Raw genomic sequence first — 18,593 nt, 5'->3', positions numbered from 1 at the left:
ATATACTGAGTGGCAAGTCAAGATATGTGCTGGGTTTTTATTGTTTGGTTAATACCACCACCTGCTGGACATGTTTAATGTTGCTTGAGTGAGCAGTACGGGAGAATAAAAGATGCCAAATTTAGGGCCGGTTTCCCGGACATCTCCATTGAACATGCTTTTTAGTCTAGGACTAGGCTTCATCTGTGTCCGGGAAACCGGCCCATATAGTTCAATTAGCAAGTAAGTAACACTACCTGTTCCATGATACTGAGGAAAATGACATTGAGACAGAGAACCAATTGAGAAAACATTTCAATGGTTCTGAATGACAACCAACATACATTAACAGCAAACATCATGATTAATGTGAATATATAAGATTAAAACATTGCACTTACAAATAATATGAATGCATTGAATTGTAATTCATAACATCTTCTGAAGATCAAATCAATCAAATAATTGTACATAAAAACAGAGCAGAATGAATCATCACATCTGGGGACCATCACCACCAGCATGACTAGTATCTATGTGGACCCTACTACAGTTTAACCACCTCAGCTATAGACTACACCAGCATGACTAGTATCTATGTGGACCCTACTACAGTTTAACCAGCTCAGCTATAGACTACACCAGCATGACTAGTATCTATGTGGACCCTACTACAGTTTAACCAGCTCAGCTATAGACTACACCAGCATGACTAGTATCTATGTGGACCCTACTACAGTTTAACCAGCTCAGCTATAGACTACACCAGCATGACTAGTATCTATGTGGACCCTACTACAGTTTAACCAGCTCAGCTATAGACTACACCAGCATGACTAGTATCTATGTGGAACCTACTACAGTTTAACCAGCTCAGCTATAGACTACACCAGCATGACTAGTATCTATGTGGACCCTACTACAGTTTAACCAGCTCAGCTATAGACTACACCAGCATGACTAGTATCTATGTGGACCCTACTACAGTTTAACCAGCTCAGCAGTACCAGAGAGATAAAACCCATGATAGAGGGGCTGAGTGAATGTGGTCTGGACTCTGTGGAGGAGGGTCATTGTGTCAGAGACACTGTAGAAAGACAGAGTACCTGCCTTGTGATCCAGGTCCACTCCTACTCTGGAGGACTGAGGGCCTGATACTTTAGTCTCAACATCATTGTGTCTGAACCAATAACCATCACTATAACACTGTAAACTCCAGGACTTGTCATTGTCTCCAAATGCATCATCTGTCCCTGTTCTGCTGATGTCTTTATATGAGACTGCTGTATCAACCCAGTCCCCACTCCACTCCACCTCCCAGTAACAGCGTCCAGACAGACCCTCTCTACACAGAACCTGACAATAGTTGGTGAATCTGTCTGGATGATCAGGATATGGTTGTTCTTGGTCTGTACGTGTCACCTTTCTGTTCCCTTCAGACAGAGAGAGGAGTCTGTGTGCTGTGTTTGGGTCCAGTGTGAGCTGACAGGAATCTGGGAGAAGAGCAGAGCAGAGACCAATGAGGGGAGTTAGAACAATAAGTTAAGTCAGATACTGTATCTACCCTGTCTTTCATTAGAGCACAGCAGAGATCAAATCAGAGAAATATGAGGAGTCAGATAGATACCCAGTCTTTGATTAGATCTACTATTGCTATATATTTCTAGAGGGATTGTTAGGAGTGTCAGTAAAAAGAGACTGTTAGTTACTTCAGAATAAAGAGACTCACATTGTAAGAACTGTTCTCTGGTCTTGGGCTCTGGAGGCAGTACAACATCCACTATATTCACTACAGACACACAAACACATTCACAGAGAGAGGGAATGTTATCATCATACCATATTCCACATGTATATGACTAGTAGGGAACTTTCAATGGTCTAAAGTTGATGTTCTTATTATTTTCAACACACCTGTAGAGGAGATCTTGGTCCATTCTCCTTTAAGGACGTCTTCTAGTTTCTCTCTCAGTTCAGACACAGTCTTACTCACATCTCCAAAGTACTGAAGAGGACGGACAACGATGCTGGGTAAGTCTGAAGATACACTGGTACCGGAGAGAGACTGATAACTCTGGGGGGAGAGAGAGAGAGAGAGCGAGAGAGAGCGAGAGAACAGAACCAAATGATTGAGAGTTTCACATTGAGTTTTAATTTCATATCACATGTATCAAGGCAGTTGAGTTACCTGGAGGAAATGGATGTGATCCTCTGTGTGTGAGAGCTGCTCCAGCTCAGTGCTTCTCTTCCTCAGCTCAGCTATCTCTTGCTCCAGTTGCTCCAGGAGTCCTTCAGCTTGACTCACTTGAGCCTTCTCTTGGGCACTGATCAGCTCCTTCACCTCAGAGCGCCTTCTCTCAATGGAGTGGATCAGCTCGGTAAAGATCGTATCACTGTCCTCCACTGCTGCCTGTGCAGAGCGCTGTTAAGAGAGAGAGAGAGAGACTGACTTGTCTTACTTTAATGAGCCATCCTCATTACACTAACACCCCCACCCCTAAAAACACATTGCGTGCCACCACAACCTCCACACAATCACATTATCCAGTACCCAACACCACAGTACAATACACCAACCAGCACCACATTCCATCCGTCCATCCAACCCCTCCTCTCCAGCCGTACAGACAGCCCCCCTGAGCCCCCATACCTCATGAAACATCTCCACACTGTTGACCATTTTGTACAACTCAAACTCAACCCTAAGGCGTCAACAGTAATGGCATTACCCTGGCAACACAGAAAAAACATGATGAACAGTCTGTCATTGCAGAAAACGGACACCCCTCCCCAACTCCCAGGTCAACCAAAGACAACCAGCTATTGGTGTCCAGGGCTCCATGTAATACCCTCCACTGGAGGACCCCTGACCTTTCCAGCACTGGGAGCTTATAGAGCACCCTCCAACTATACCCTGCCATGCTCTCAGCCCCCGCAACCCCCTGCCACTGATGCCCCTTCACTCCTGCTAAGCTCCTGATGTGTCTAACATTGACACTGAGGGAGTCAGAACGCTGCCACCCTGACCATAAAATGTTTACTAACTTGCGCTGCAGGTCCACAAGCAGAACGCCTGGAAGCTGCGGAAGTGCACTAATTTGCGTGCACTAATTTAATATCACTAATTTGCGCTGCAGGTCCGCAAGCCATAGAGAGGATGCCACCAAGTTGTTGATGATCAGCACCGTCCCTCTGTATGCCACTTGGGAGATGAGCCACCTCCACTTCGTCAACCTCGACACCACCGCTTGTGACACTCCTTCCCAGTTCTTCCTATCCCAACCCTCTGAACCAAGATACACCCCAAGCATCTTGAGCCACTCACAGCCCCACTGCAACCCCCCTGGAAGCTGCGGAGGTGCCCTGTCCATCCATGCCCCACATAACAGAGCCTCACTCTTGCCACAGTTTACCTAAGCAGAAGACGCCCCCTCGTACACCCTCAAACTATTATCCAGGGCCTGTAGGTTCTGCTCATCCCTAACCAACACAGATGTCATTAGCGTATGCTGACACTGCTATGCCTGTCCCCAACCCTATGCCTGGCTCCCACACTCCCTGTAGCCTCCTGCGTAGCAGGCCCAGAAAGGGCTCAATAACAAGAGTGTATAGCTGCCCTGACAGAGGGCATCCCTGGTGAATGCCCCTCCCTACCCAGACTGGCCTACTGAGCCCTCCCCACACCTTGACCATACATGAAGCCCCAGCGTACAGCATTTGAACACAGGCCACAAAATTCTCCCCCACAACCAAAACAACACATTGAACAGATATTCATGGTCCACCCTATCAAAGGCTTTCTCCTGATTATGAACAGATTGTCTGTGTTTGAGCGTCCTGGTACACAGTACGTTTGGTCCTTGTGTACAATAGAGTCCAGGTGGGACTTCAGTCTGTTAACGAGGACCTTGGTAAAGACCTTATAGTCCAAACAGAGCAATGCCACAGGCCTCCAGTTCTTTAAGTCGCTCAAATCTACTTGTTTGGGCAGGAGAGTCAAAGCCTCCCGTCTACAGCTTAGCGACAGCTCCCCCACCCCGACGCACTAAAGCAACACACGTTCTGTCCAATAATTCCCCAGAACTTTTTATAAAAATCCACAGGCAGACCGTCTGAGAGACAGCAGCTGAGAGTTTGTGAAAGGCCAGGGAAATGTCAATTTGATTTCTCTGTGACAGAGAGAGTTTGGAAAGGTCTGTGAGCAGAACCTGGGAACACCCAGGTTTGCAAATAATAATTTGCAAATAAATTCATTAAAAATCCTACAATGTGATTTTCTGGATTTTTTTTCCTCATTTTGTCTGTCATAGTTGACGTGTACCTATGATGAAAATTACAGGCCTCTCTCATCTTTTTAAGTGGGAGAACTTGCACAATTGGTGGCTGACTAAATACTTTTTTTCCCCACTGTACCTGTTTCTCAGTCCTCTCTGCTGCAGCTGACACTGTATCATGGCCTTTATGTTCATCCATTGTACACAGCATACAGATACACACTGATCGGTACGACAGAAAACCTCCAGCAGTTTGTCATGATCAGAGCAGATCTTCTCCTGTAGTTGTGCGGTGGCTTTGACCAGCTTGTGCTTCTTCAAAGCAGGAGATTCATAGTGAGGTTGGAGGTGAGTCTCACAGTAAAAGGCCAGACACGCCAGACAGGACATGAGGGCTTTCTGCTTTCTGGTCCCAGTGCAGAAATCACACGCCACATCTCCAGGTCCAGCATAGCACAGAGCAGGAGGGGGAGCAGCCTGGAGTCCTGTCTTCTTCAGTTTTTCCACCAACTCAGCCAACATGTTATTTTTCCTCAGATTAGGCCTTGGAGTGAAGGTCTCTCTGCACTGAGGACAGCTATAGACCCCTTTCAGAACATCCTGATCCCAGCAGCCCTCAATACAGCTTCTACAGTAACTGTGTCCACAGGGAATAGCCACTGGCTCCTTCAGTAGATCCAGACAGACAGAACAACAGAACTTGTCCTGGTCCAGCAGAACTCCCTGCTGAGCCATTTGGACGGTTGTTTACTCTCACACAGACAGACGACACAGAGAATCAGATAAGTTTCGTTTCCACAGAAGAGAGTTTGTGGAGGGGAGGGACTTCCTGGTTCTGCCAGAGGGGTGGGGTTAGAGAGGGAGAGAGGGAGAGAGAGAGAGAGAGAGAGAGAGAGAGAGAGAGAGAGAGAGAGAGAGAGAGAGAGACAGAAAGAGAGAGAGAGAGAGAGAGAGAGAGAGAGAGAGAGAGAGACAGAAAGAGAGAGAGAGAGAGAGAGAGAGAGAGAGAGAGAGAGAGAGAGAGAGAGAGAGAGACTTTTTTGACTTTTTGTCTTTCTTTAATGGTACATCCTCATCTAATTAATACCTCACCCCACCCCCCACCCCTTAAAATAAAGTACACAGATTACCAATATCCCCTGTACTGCATACTCACCTTTTCCTCTACCCCATGTTACAAAAACAACACCACACATCACAATAACCCAAACCTCACCAACTCTACAACCGTATATCCAGACAATCTTCCTCAGCTATACAGACAGCCCCCCCAACACACCATATTTCTTGAAACATCTCCACACTTTTTATCATTTTATAAAACTCAAATTCCACCCTAAGGCGCCAGAGACCATCCCATTAAATAATAGTAAAGGGTCTGTTATCCCCCCACCTTTGACCCTGTTCCTCCTTGTTAGCCAAATAGCTAACTTTGACTGAGCAAACAGAAAATTCAACAACACACATTTTTCCTTTTCCTTATTTGAATACTTGTACCCCATTATAAACATCCCGACAGTAAAACCCACCCCCAACCTCTCACACAGACATTCCAACTGAGACATTAAAGGCATTAACCTGGCGCACACAGAAAACACATGAATCACAGTTTCACTCATGACACAGAAAGGACACCCCTGTCTGACTCCCGGTTCAACCCGTGCTAACCAGCTGTTAGTGGCCAGGGCTCCATGTAAAACCCTCCACTGGAGGTCCCCTGACCTCTTTGGTACTGGGAGTTTGTAGAGCCCCCTCCATCTAAAACCAACCATACTCTCCGCTCCACATGCCCCCTGCCACTGATGTGCCTTCACTCCTGTTAGGCTCCTAATGTTCCTTACCTTAATGCAGAGGTTGTAGAGGGCTTTACCTCCCACCCCTCAAACTCGCCCAGGCTCGGAGTGTTAAAATCTAACAAGTCCTCCAGACCCCCCTTGCCAGTCCCCAGTCTCTGCCGTCACGTGCAGTGGCGGAAACATTGGTGGCCCCTCCCCTTTGGCTGCTCAAACACCCCCTTACCGGCTCGGACAGTGCCTCCTGGACTTCCCCCAGGAATCTCTCCAGCAGCCTAAGAGACGTTAGTCCTGTTTGTTTTGCTAGGACTTCTGGGGTTTTCCATCCATCCTCTCCCAGCAGTCGCAGGTCACCCAGCCTTAGTAATCCCGCTGCCATCAGTCGCCTCTTCAGGGTGGCTGACTGAACCGATCTCAAAAGGATGACTGGGTTGTGGAAGATAGGCTCCTCCCACACCCACAGCCCAGGCTCCACACCCCCTTTTTCGTGTGGGCCTTAGTAGCTGCCAGGCCCTCAGCACCGCAGAGTAAAATCAGAGAGTCCTGCTGTACTCAGCCCCTCCAGCCTCATGAGGAATAGCTGCCGGTCCAACCCTAATCCGCCAGCTCTCCTCAGCAGCGCGCATGCTGGCTCCCTCCATCCGACATCAGTATGGTACAGCAGTCTCTGTGCCGCCTTTAGTCGGAATGCAGCCACCCTGCTCTCCAGTTCCACCAGGCCCTGTCCTCCTTCATTTACGGACATATACAACACTGCCGCCCTCAGCCAGTGATGGCCCGACCAGAAGAAATCCACCAGCTTGCGTTGCAGGTCTGCGAGCAGCCCAGCAGGGGGGTTGAGGACAGCCAGTTTATGCCACAGGGAAGATGCCACCAGGTTGTTGATTATCAGCACCCTCCCTCTATATGACACTTGGGACAGGAGCCACCTCCACCTGGCCAGTCTTGACACCACTGCCTGTGACAGCCCCTCCCAGTTCTTCCTGACCCACCTCTCCGAGCCCAGGTACACCCCCAATATTTTAAGCCCTTCACAACCCCACTGCAACCCCCTGGAAGCAGAGGAGGGACCCTATCCCCCATGCCCCACATAACAGAGCTTTGCTCTTTCCCCAGTTTACCTTAGCTGACGAAGCTCCCTCGTACACCTTCAGACTATTCTCCAGTGCCTGCATATCCTGACCATCCCTGACCATCACAGAAACGTCATCTGCATACGCTGACACTGCTATGCCTGTCCAGCACACTCCCTTCAGTCTCCTGCGTAGCAGGCCCAAAAAAGGTTCAATGGCTAGTGTATATAACTGCCCTGATAGAGGGCATCCTTGTCTAATGCCCCGCCTCACCCAGACTGGCCTACTGAGCCCCCTCCCACCTTAACCATACATGATGCCCCAGCATACAACATCTTCACATAGGCCAAAAACCTTTCCCCAAACCCAAACACAGACATCACATTAAACAGATACTCATGGTCCACTCTATCAAAGGCCTTCTCTTGATCTAAAGAGACCAGACCAAAGTTCACATTAGAACTTCTCGACAAGTCCAACATGTCCCTGATTAAGAACAAGTTGTCCGTGATTAAGCGTCCTGGTATGCAATATGTCTGGTCCTTGTGTACTATAGAGTCCAGATGGGACTTTAGTCTGTTAGCGAGGACCTTGGCAAATATCTTGTAGTCCGCACAGAGCAATGCCACAGGCCTCCAGTTCTTAAGTTCACACAAGTCCCCTTTTTTGGGCAGGAGAGTCAGAGCCGCCCGACGGCAGCTCATCGGCAACTCTCCTACCCCGACGCATTCACGCAACACGCGAAAGAAGTCCAGTCCAATTATTCCCCAGAATTTTTTATAAAACTCCACTGGGAGTCCATCGACCCCGGTGCACGGCCGGGGGACATCTGGGTTACGGCCTCTGCCAGTTCATGGGACAACAGGGGAATGTCCATTTCATCCCTTTGTACCAGAGAGAGCTTAGGGAGTTTGGCAAACAAAACCTGAGCACACATAGGATCACACAGTTCTGCCTTATACAATTCAGTATAAAACTCCACAGTCCGCTCCCGCATCTCCCCCACCACAGAGGTCACTGAGTGGCGCAGTGGTCTAAGGCGCCGCATCGCAGTGCTAACTGTGCCACTAGAGATCCTGGTTCGAATCCAGGCTCTGTCGCAGCCGGCCGCGACCGGGAGACTCATGGGCGGCGCACAATTGGCCCAGCGTCGTCCAGGGTAGGGGAGGGAATGGCCGGCAGGGATGTAGCTCAGTTGATAGAGCGTGGCGTTTGCAACGCCAGGGTTGTGGGTTCGATTCCCACGGGGGGCCAGTATAAAAAAAAAAAATGTATTCACTAACTGTAAGTCGCTCTGGATAAGAGCGTCTGCTAAATGACTAAAATGTAAATGTAAAATGTATGTCACCCGCCCATCCGAAAGCCGTAGACAATGCATACCCTTGGCTTCACCGCTCTGTCTTTCCAAACCAAAGAAGAAGGAGCTGGGAGCATCCATCTCCTTGAGCATGGAGAACCTAGCTCTTACAAGTGCTCCCTTTGCTTTAACCTGGAAAAAACTGCCCAGGTCCCTACGTAGTTCAGCTAGATTAACCTGGAGGCCTACATTGCCTTGCCCCACCAGCTCTACCTCCATCTCACTAATACTACGTTCAAGTTCCCCCAATACTCTCCTAGCCTCTGAGGATGACAGAGCTGTATACTGTTGGCAGAAAAGCCGAATTTGGACTTTTCCCACATCCCACCATTGACTCAGAGACTCATACTCCCTCTTCGCTGCCCCCCACCTTTCCCAAAAAGTCTGGAAACCTGAGCAAAAAGTGGCATCTTGTAAGAGCTTTACATTAAACTTCCAATAGGATGCCTGCCGAGGCCCTGGTGAAATAGACAGCCGAGCCATGGTTATGTGATGATCCGAAAAACCCACTGGGAGAATGGTAGCGCCCAACAACCTATTGCTCTGATTCCTGGACATGTACAATCGATCAAGTCGGGCTGCACTCACCTTAGCCCCAAAGACCTTCACCCATGTATACTGTCTTGTGTTGGGATGTCTAGTTCTCCAAACATCAACTAGGTCAAATTGATTAATAATGTCCCTTAACACCCCCACTGAGCCTGAATGAGGCTCCTCCCCATTTCTGTCTTTCGTAAAATCCATCGTACAGTTCCAGTCCCCGCCGACCACCAGCGTCTCCTCAGGCGCTACCTGTGAGAGTTCCTTTCTAAGACACCCAAATAGAAGCCCCCTCTCTCTCCCTGTGTTGGGCGCATACACATTTATAAAGACAAAACCCCTGTTGTTAATTTCTGCCTTTACTACAAGCAGTCTACCTGTACACACCTCTTTTGAGGAGCAAATTTTTACAGACAGACCCGGTACAAAAAGGACTGCCACCCCTGCACTAACATTTGTTCCATGGCTCAGCACACTTGCCCCTTTCCACCAGAGCCCCCAATCAACTTCATTCACCACATCGCTATGCGTCTCCTGCAGAAACAACACTTGTACTTTTTTTTGTTTTACATATTCACCCAACACACTCCTCTTTCCCCGCATCTCTGGCGCCATTAATATTAAGCGAGCCTACCCAAAGAGTCTCCATAAGAAGTGGGAGAAAAGCCAGCAAAGAAAGAGACCAATAGCAAAGCTCAAAAAACTCCAGTGCCAGAAAGAAAACTTTCATCTAGACAGTGTCTGAAGGTAGACCTTTACGCACAGTTGTGACCCACTTCCTTAACCTAAACCGTTTCCTGGGTGAGAGGACACCATGCCCCTCATTTTTCATTGCATGTTGCACTGATCTTACAAACTTTCCCCGGATCGCAAAAAAAGCCTCAAGATTAACCTTTTTCCCCTTAGTCTCCTTCAGGAACCTTGACAGTTCCCTCACTGTGTACTTTGACCCCTCTGACTGACTGGCTGTCAGCTCTGGACCAATGGAGGAGGAGTCTGAAAAGAAATCCTCCTCATCGTCTTCTTCCTCAGACTCACCTTCCTCCTCCTCATCTCCATCTCCCATCCTGACCACCTGTCCTTCCTCTCTAGTCGGGGCCTCCCCCCCCGCACCAGGCAACCTGACCACCTGCCCTTCCTCTCTAGTCGGGGCCTCCCCCCCCGCACCAGGCAAAGGTTCCTTGGTGTCTTTCATCACACCAGCCTCTGCCCTCCCACCTCCTTTCTTCTCCCCCTTTTTCCTCTTCCGCTTGACACCCTCCTCCACCCCTCCTAGTCGCTTACCCTTCCCCACTACACTCTCCTCATCCACTAACATAACCTGACTAGACCCAGCCTCGTCTACACCACCATCTATAACATGACTAGACCCAGCCTCATCTACACCACCATCTATAGCATGACTAGGCCCAGCCTCATCTACACCACACTCCATAGCATGACTAGCCCCAGCCTCAGCTACACCACCATCCATCACACGACTAGACCCAGCCCCATCTACACCACCATCTATAGCATGACTAGGCCCAGCCCCATCTACACCACCATCTATAGCCTGACTAGACCCAGCCCCATCTACACCACCACCTATAGCATGACTAGACCCAGCCTTAACTACACCACCATCTGTCGCATGACTAGGTCCAGCCTCTGCTGCCTGCGTCTCATGGACTCCTGCACGTTGACCTCGATTTCCTCCACTGGCGCTTGAACCCTCACCTTGTCTACGGCCTTTATGTGGGCACGCAAAGCTCTTATGCCCCAAATCCCCACACTCAAAGCACCGTAGACTATCTGTGCTGGCAAAACCTGCGTAGAGCCCCTCCCCATGCCTCACTTTAAAGTGCACATTTAACTGTTGCTCATTGTTGTTCAGAAACATGAACACTTGCCTCCGGAATGAAACAACGTGCTTGACGGCATCTGCCTGAAAACCTGCCGACAGTACACGAAAACCACTAGCAAACTTACCAAAACGACTCAACTCCTTCCTGATTTGATCATCCGTAATAAACGGAGGCAAATTTGCAACTACCACCCTGGTCGAAGGGGTAGAAAGAGGAGAAATTGGCACCAACACATCCCTTACAAATATTCCGCTTGAAATGAGCCTACCCACCAAATGTGCCCTTTTCATGAACACAACCACAGCTTTGTTCATTCTGGACGCGGAATGTATAAATTCGGCTCCTACCTGTTCGCCGACCGCGAGCAGAACCTCCTCCACCTTAATTCCATTCTCAGGAACACACCTGAATCCATGCCGTAACGACAGCGTTTCCTCCGCGCTAGGCTGCGAAGCCATCGCTCACACCTCACCGTTCAAAAACCCCAGGAAACTAAACCTCTGTCCTCTTCCTCTCTAACTTTGAAAAATAAAAAACAGTGGGTACCACTAAAACAAACAGTGCATTAACCCTCCACCATAGAAGAGAGAAAACAAGGAAGGAAAACAAACAAATTAGTTAGGACAAGCCTTCCACACCAAACACTCAAACTCCAAAAAACTCCCAGCATGCACAGAGAGAGAGAGAGAGAGAGAGAGAGAGAGAGAGAACTGTCCACAATGTTAATAGGAACAAAGATTTGTGTTCCTAGGTTAGGGCCCTTAATATGGAATACATTAAATAGAGTGGTTAGAATATATAAAGGGTAACCGTTTCTATGAAGTACATACAGTCGTCTGAAAAGGTTTGGGCACCCCTCTGAGGCTGCATAATAATTTACTCTGTCGTCACAGAAAATGATCACAGTGGCATGCCATTCATTTTCTAATAAAAGCTGAGTAATGGGGTATTGTCCAGACAAAGATTTTTAGTGTAGCAATATTAAGTTGTATGAAATTAAATCAGATGTGAAAAATAGGCTATGCAAAAATGTGGGCAGCCTTGTCATTCTGTTGATTTGAATACCTGTAACTACTTAGCACTGATTAATTGGAACACACAATTGGTTTGGTGAGCTCATTAAGCCTTGAACTTCATAGACACATGCATCCAATCAGTCCCTACACCCAAACGAGGGCATTGCATTCATCCACCTCTGGCCTGCTGGCTCCCCTACCTCTGCTGAAGCACAGTTCCCGCTCAGCCCAGTCAAAACTGTTCGCTGCTCTGGCACCCCAATGGTGGAACAAGCTCCCTCACGACGCCAGGACAGCGGTGTCACTCACCACCTTTTGGAGACATTTGAAACCCCACCTCTTTAAGGAATACCTGGGATAGGATAAAGTAATCCTTCTACCCCTCCCCCCAAAAAATAAAATAAATTGTAATGTGGTTATCCCACTGGCTATAAGGTGAATGCACCAATTTGTAAGTCGCTCTGGATAAGAGCGTCTGCTAAATGACGTAAATGTAAATGTGATTACCCTCCTGCGCCTGACTCCTTCCACCACACTCATCACAGTCATTCTAGTTATGTGAGAGATACAGGCGTGCTTCTCACACAGCCACCGTCACGCGTCGGCCACGCGTTTGTCTCCAACATATACTATGCCCACATACTCTAGTGTAGCTGTGGGGCTTACAAGTCTGAATTTCTTACAGCCTAATTTTCAAGACATCAATGTACAGCAACATTTTTAGGTGTCACTGCAGAACACCCTCCAAATGCATATGAACACATACTCAGAGGTGGGGCTTACAAGACTCACATTTCATATACTCAGAGGTGGGGCTTACAAGACTCACATTTCATATACTCAGATGTGGGGCTTACAATACTCACATTTCATATACTTTTCAAGACATCACTGTAGGACAAACATTTGATTTGATATCAGAATATACTTCAAATAAAATAAATCAATGTATGCTACAGCAGAACACATATTATAGTATATAGGCCTCCTGCCTATCTGATAATATGAAGCGCATATTCAGATTAACTTCACAGGACAGAACAAGTTTGTAAAGTTTTCCAGAACCTTCCACAACACGGCCATTTCCTGGTGCGTCTTCTCCTCCCTATTTCTTGTTTTGCTCCTGGTGTCTGTGACACATCTGCGTCCTTTAGCAATCCATGACCTCACATAGGGGACTGGGTTGAATTTGGTCAGGGGTGGGCCAACAAGGTTCAGAAAGAGTAGCCCTGATATGATGGAGGTATGCAGAGAGGCGCGGGTTGAGGTGCAAATCAGATTCATTTGAGAAAATCCCTGCTGGCCTTCTGCACTGGAGATGGGGATGGTGCTGACCACCATCAACATCTCTTTAAGTCCATCTGGAAAGTCTCCTTTAACATTACCATCAGTGTCCCTTTACTGCCTGTAGGCCCGTATGACCGTACGTGGACTGTCAATGCCAAACCTCTGGCAGAGAGATTCTATCACTGTTTCTCCATACAGTGCTCCTGCAACCTCTGGCCAGTATTGAGCATAAAGCACCTTCAGCTCCTCTATGAACTGGCTGTATCCTGTATTGTCCACCGCCCGTCCTCCTTGAGAGAACCTTCTAGCCTCCATGTTCCTCGCCAAGCTCTAGAAAAACTCCCTCTGATTAAGGACTCTGTCGCTGGGTCTTCCACCATTCAGTTTGACTCCTTGGAAAGAGTTCTCCTGAATCCCTCTCTGGCTGAGTTGTGTGTCGGCCTGGCTGCTCTGCCATGGCACTGAACACCCTCACTTCCCTGGTGACTGCTCTGTGTGCAGTAATAACACCCTCACTTCCCTGGTGACTGCCCTGTGTGCAGTAATAACACCATCACTTCCCTGGTGACTGCCCTGTGTGCAGTAATAACACCCTCACTTCCCTGGTGACTGCCTTGTGTGCAGTAATAACACCCTCACTTCCCTGGTGACTGCCCTGTGTGCAGTAATAACACCCTCACTTCCCTGGTGACTGCCCTGTGTGCAGTAATAACACCCTCCCTTCCCTGGTGACTGCCCTGTGTGCAGTAATAACACCCTCCCTTCCCTGGTGACTGCCCTGTGTGCAGTAATAACACCCTCCCTTCCCTGGTGACTGCCCTGTGTGCAGTAATAACACCCTCACTTCCCTGGTGACTGCCCTGTGTGTCTCTCTTTTGGAGCTCGAGTGACAATTCAGATAGTTGTTGAAGTGCATGACACATAAGACCTAGATTGTTAACAAACACATGCGAGGATATCCCCATGGCAAGGCCACTATAGCTGTGATGGTCACGCCGTCGCGGGAGGCATCCTCAGCTGCTGTGGTGAAGTGCTTGTGAAGAGCCGGGTAATTTCTCATTTTTTGGGCCATTGTTTGGGCATGTTCAAAGCCCTTTATTCTGAGGGCTCTTTGTTGCTTTTTTACGTCGGAGGCAGAACATGTTACTGTACATTCCACCCACTCCTTTGCTAGTTTCAACCCTCCAGTCTTTTCCGGGCCCAAGCTCCCTACCTTTTTGCATGTTGTACAGGCCAGCTTTGAATTTTGCTTGACAAGCCAGGGGTCATAAGTTTGCTTGGTCTTGATCTGAGCCTCCGTCCAAATTGCACCTGCTCCGGGCACTGCCCCCCCGTGCACTTCGTCGGTGGATGGACATATGTAGAAATAAGAGAGCAGGTCTGAAATCAATGGGGAAGGATTAGGATGATTGCACAGAAGGATCTCCGCACTTTTACATGATGGTTTTTCTAGGAGGTGGGAGAAATAACCAGGAGGTCAACTTGATTTAACTCTGATCGCTTTTTTAAATGTTTACAGTGCAAACAGTAAACAAATTGTATAAATAATGCGTGAGGTACCGGAGCCGGGCAAATAGGTGCTGGAACAAATTAGGTCAAATCTGAGAGGTGCCAGATCCGGCTCAAATTAAGCACTGGAACCCAGGTCTGGAGTGTATGACGTTGGTGTATTGGTACTGAATATACCTGAGATGGAGACAAGACTGATTGGAACAGAACCAGTGAGACCCAGACCAATACTCAACCAATAGAGATCTCTAGACCCATGTGTCCAACCTGTAAGGAGACCTAGACCAGTTTAAATGTGTCTCACCTGTAAGGAGACCTAGACCAGTTTAAATGTGTCTCACCTGTAAGGAGACCAAGACCAGTTTAAATGTGTCTCACCTGTAGGGAGACCTAGACCAGTTTAAATGTGTCTCACCTGTAAGGAGACCTAGACCAGTTTAAATGTGTCTCACCTGTAAGGAGACCTAGACCAGTTTAAATGTGTCTCACCTGTAAGGAGACCTAGACCTGTTTAAATGTGGACAAATGAGCCCCAGAGTGTGAACATGAATGCTAGTGTCATGATGATGCTGTCAGTACAGCATAGTGTGGTGAGTTTCAGAGTTGGTCATTAGTCCTCATAGGGGATGGTTTCATTCTATGGAGTAGCAGTGGTCTTCATGACATTGTGCATGTTTTAGATCAAATCCATTGCGGTGAACTGCACAGACTCACTAATCTACAAATCCACTTGCATCTCAAATATTGACTCACTAAGTGGTCCAGATCAGTGATTCTGCGCCTCTCCTTGATCAGACTGATCCCCTCCAACACACTGATGCCTGTTTCTCACTACAGAGCCGAGTCAAGCCAAGCAGGGCCAAACTGGGCTGGCTAACACTACAGAGCTGAGTCAAGCAGGGCCAAACTGGGCTGGCTAACACTACAGAGCTGAGTCAAGCCAAGCAGGGCCAAACTGGGCTGGCTAACACTACAGAGCTTAGTCAAGCAGGGCCAAACTGGGCTGGCTAACACTACAGAGCTGAGTCAAGCCAAGCAGGGCCAAAATGGGCTGGCTAACGCTACAGAGCTGAGTCAAGCCAAGTTCTGGAACCATCCTTGAAAGGACAATGTGTAAAGAAAATATCCCAGCCAGTCCAGTCCAGTTGTGGTCAGCTCTGTTGTGTGAATCTATGACTTAAATGTAAAAGTAAATGTTGTTTCTCCATACCTCTAAATGCCATCTTTCTTATGGGCGGCGCACAATTGGCCCAGCGTCGTCCAGGGTAGGGGAGGGAATGGCCGGCAGGGATGTAGCTCAGTTGATAGAGCATGGCGTTTGCAACGCCAGGGTTGTGGGTTCGATTCCCATGGGGGGCCAGTATAAAAATATATATATATGTAATCACTAGCTCTGGATAAGAGCGTCTGCTAAATGACTAAAATGTAAATGTAAAATGTAGATGGTGCCATTTTCAAATAAAATAAAATAAAATGTAATTACATTTGTCACATGCGCCGAATACAACAGGTGTAGTAGACCTTACCGTGAAATGCTTACTTACAAGCCCTTAACCAACAATGCTGTTCAAGAAATAGAGTTAAGAAAATATTTACAAAATAAACTAAATTTAAAAAACAAATCAAATCAAAAAGTAACACAATAAAATGACATAACAATAATGAGGCTATATACAGGGGGTCATTCTTGAGGTGGAGTAGCTCTGCCAGTCAATGTGTGGGGGTACAGGTTAGTTGAGGTCATTTGTAAAGTGACTATGCATAGATAAACAGCAAGTAGCAGCAGTGTAAAATCAAAAAGGGGGTGGGGGGGGTCAATGTAAATAGTCCGGGTGGCCATTTCATAAATTCTTCCCCCATTCGTTTGGAATTGAGACCTGCAGTCACCTTGATTTAAGACCACTTTTGAGAAGTGTTCCACAGGCAGTAAATCTATTGTAGAATAAATGGAACCTGGATCCATTTCATTCTATTAACATGGCTTATGTGTGTTATAGCAGTAATGGGGTTAAACTGATATTAAAATGACAACTCCATAGGTGGGTACCAGGTCAGGGGAGTTCATCTCTGCTCCCAGCATCCCTGGGACAGTACTGATCAACATAGCTGACCTGATGCAGAGGTGGACCAGTGATGTTTTCCTCTCAGTGGTGAGACTTGCCCTTCCATTTGATACACTGTTAACTCATAAGATCATACAAAATGTTACCGGCTTATTGCATGTGTAAACAGACCTGTGTTCAAATACTATTTAAAATAATTTTGATTGAGTTTTCCTGTTCCAACGGAACAAATAGAAAAGTCCTAAAAGTATAAGCTAACCCCGCCCACCTGGAAGATTAAAGGAAATGCTCAAAGTATTTGTAATATTTCAAATAGTATTTGAATCCAGGGTCGTATTCATTAGGGAACACTGTAGCAAAACATTTTGCAACAGAAAACGTAAACATACGTTTATTTTCAGTTAGTCCCTCCCTGTTTCATTTAATTTTCTTCAGTTTGGTGCCTAGTGAATAAGACTCAGGTCTCTTTGGAAACATCAATTTGGTTTTTGCATCTCACTTTCCCTTCCAGATCCATAGGGCTTTGCTGCCCCCAGCTGGAGACTGGAGCACATGGCAGTCCCTGGCTTTCTTTGGGCAGCTGGAGGATGAGACCCTCCTCACCTGTTGTGACGGGTCCAACAAATATCCCCTGGTGAAGGCAGGGTCCTATCTCATCCAACACTTCAATGACTCTTATGGGAGGCAGTGAGCATTTCCCATGTTAAGCTATGGAATTAATTGTACAGCATTGGATTGGTGTTGGCATGGGGTAGAGGGAGTTTACATATACCAGTCATTTCCTTTTAAATCCATGAAGGGAAGTGGACAAGTTCACACTTAGAAAGGAGATAATAGTTCCACACCCCATGTGTCCTGATAACTACAGGAATGGAACCATATTGAGGTTGTCTGCTTTCTATACGGTTTGATGGGAGAGAGAGAGAGAGAGAGAGAGAGAGAGAGAGAGAGAGAGAGAGAGAGAGAGAGAGAGAGAGAGAGAGAGAGAGAGAGAGAGAGAGAGAGAGAGAGAGAGAGAGAGAGAGAGAGAGAGACAGAGACACAGAGAGAGAGACAGAGAGAGAGAGAGAGAGAGAGAGAGAGAGACAGAGACAGAGACAGAGAGAGAGAGAGAGACAGCGACACAGAGAGAGAGAGAGAGAGAGAGAGAAAGAGAGAGAGGAGAGCGAGAGAGAGAGAGAGAGAGAGAGAGAGCGAGAGAGAGCGAGAGAGAGCGAGAGAGAGCGCGAGAGAGAGAGAGAGAGAGAGAGAGAGAGAGAGAGAGGACATCAGGTAAAGTTCTGGAGATGAGGGAATATGTGTGCAGAAAGAAACCCTCCAGTATGGTTAACCCCAGTTAGGCCCAGTATGGACTATCAATACAAGTGACCATTTAGAATGTGACCCAGTTCAATGGGTCTTAACAGAACTGGGGGATGTCAGCCATGAAGTTGTCGAAACACAACTGGAATATAATTTGTTTGTGATTCATTGTTAATGGATTTTCCATTAGGAACACAGGGGGAAAACCTAACACAACAACACAAATAACACACAACCAATAAAAACAAAGGGGGAGGAAACCACTAAAGTCATTACCATATTGTCATTTTCTAATGACAGGGAGAAAACATGTAAAATCTAGAAGACTACTTTAGATCTGGTCAGAAGTAGCCTAGTGCACTACGTAGGGAACAGGGTGTCATTTGGGCCAGAGTCAGTAACTCCCCTGTGTATGAATTGTCTCTCTATCTTATCTGTCTTCTATATGATGTTCTCATCTCCTCCTCTCTTCTCTCCTCTATTCACTCTATTCTATCATCCACACCACATGCCAGCTTCAACACAATCCATTTACAAGTTAAAGACACACCTT

The 18,593-nt window shown here is 47.3% G+C and overlaps 1 protein-coding gene across 1 annotated transcript in view; it reads right to left on the bottom strand.

The window, feature by feature from the left end:
* Positions 1 to 960: 960 nt before the first annotated feature.
* Positions 961 to 18,593, bottom strand: part of LOC121540072 (tripartite motif-containing protein 16-like) — a 34,937-nt gene continuing 17,304 nt past the window's right edge. Inside the window, exons 4-7 of the mRNA XM_045212756.1 lie at positions 2,168 to 2,401; positions 1,894 to 2,053; positions 1,709 to 1,768; positions 961 to 1,472 (exon numbers count right to left, since the gene is read on the bottom strand). Of these exons, the coding sequence (XP_045068691.1) occupies positions 961 to 1,472; positions 1,709 to 1,768; positions 1,894 to 2,053; positions 2,168 to 2,401 (966 nt within the window). The remainder of the gene's footprint in view (positions 1,473 to 1,708; positions 1,769 to 1,893; positions 2,054 to 2,167; positions 2,402 to 18,593) is intronic.

The sequence above is a fragment of the Coregonus clupeaformis genome, unplaced genomic scaffold (genome assembly GCF_020615455.1).
Source record: "Coregonus clupeaformis isolate EN_2021a unplaced genomic scaffold, ASM2061545v1 scaf0048, whole genome shotgun sequence".
Taxonomy (NCBI): domain Eukaryota; kingdom Metazoa; phylum Chordata; class Actinopteri; order Salmoniformes; family Salmonidae; genus Coregonus; species Coregonus clupeaformis.
Note: the sequence above shows the minus strand (reverse complement) of the source record. Positions and strands in the feature narration are given on the sequence as shown.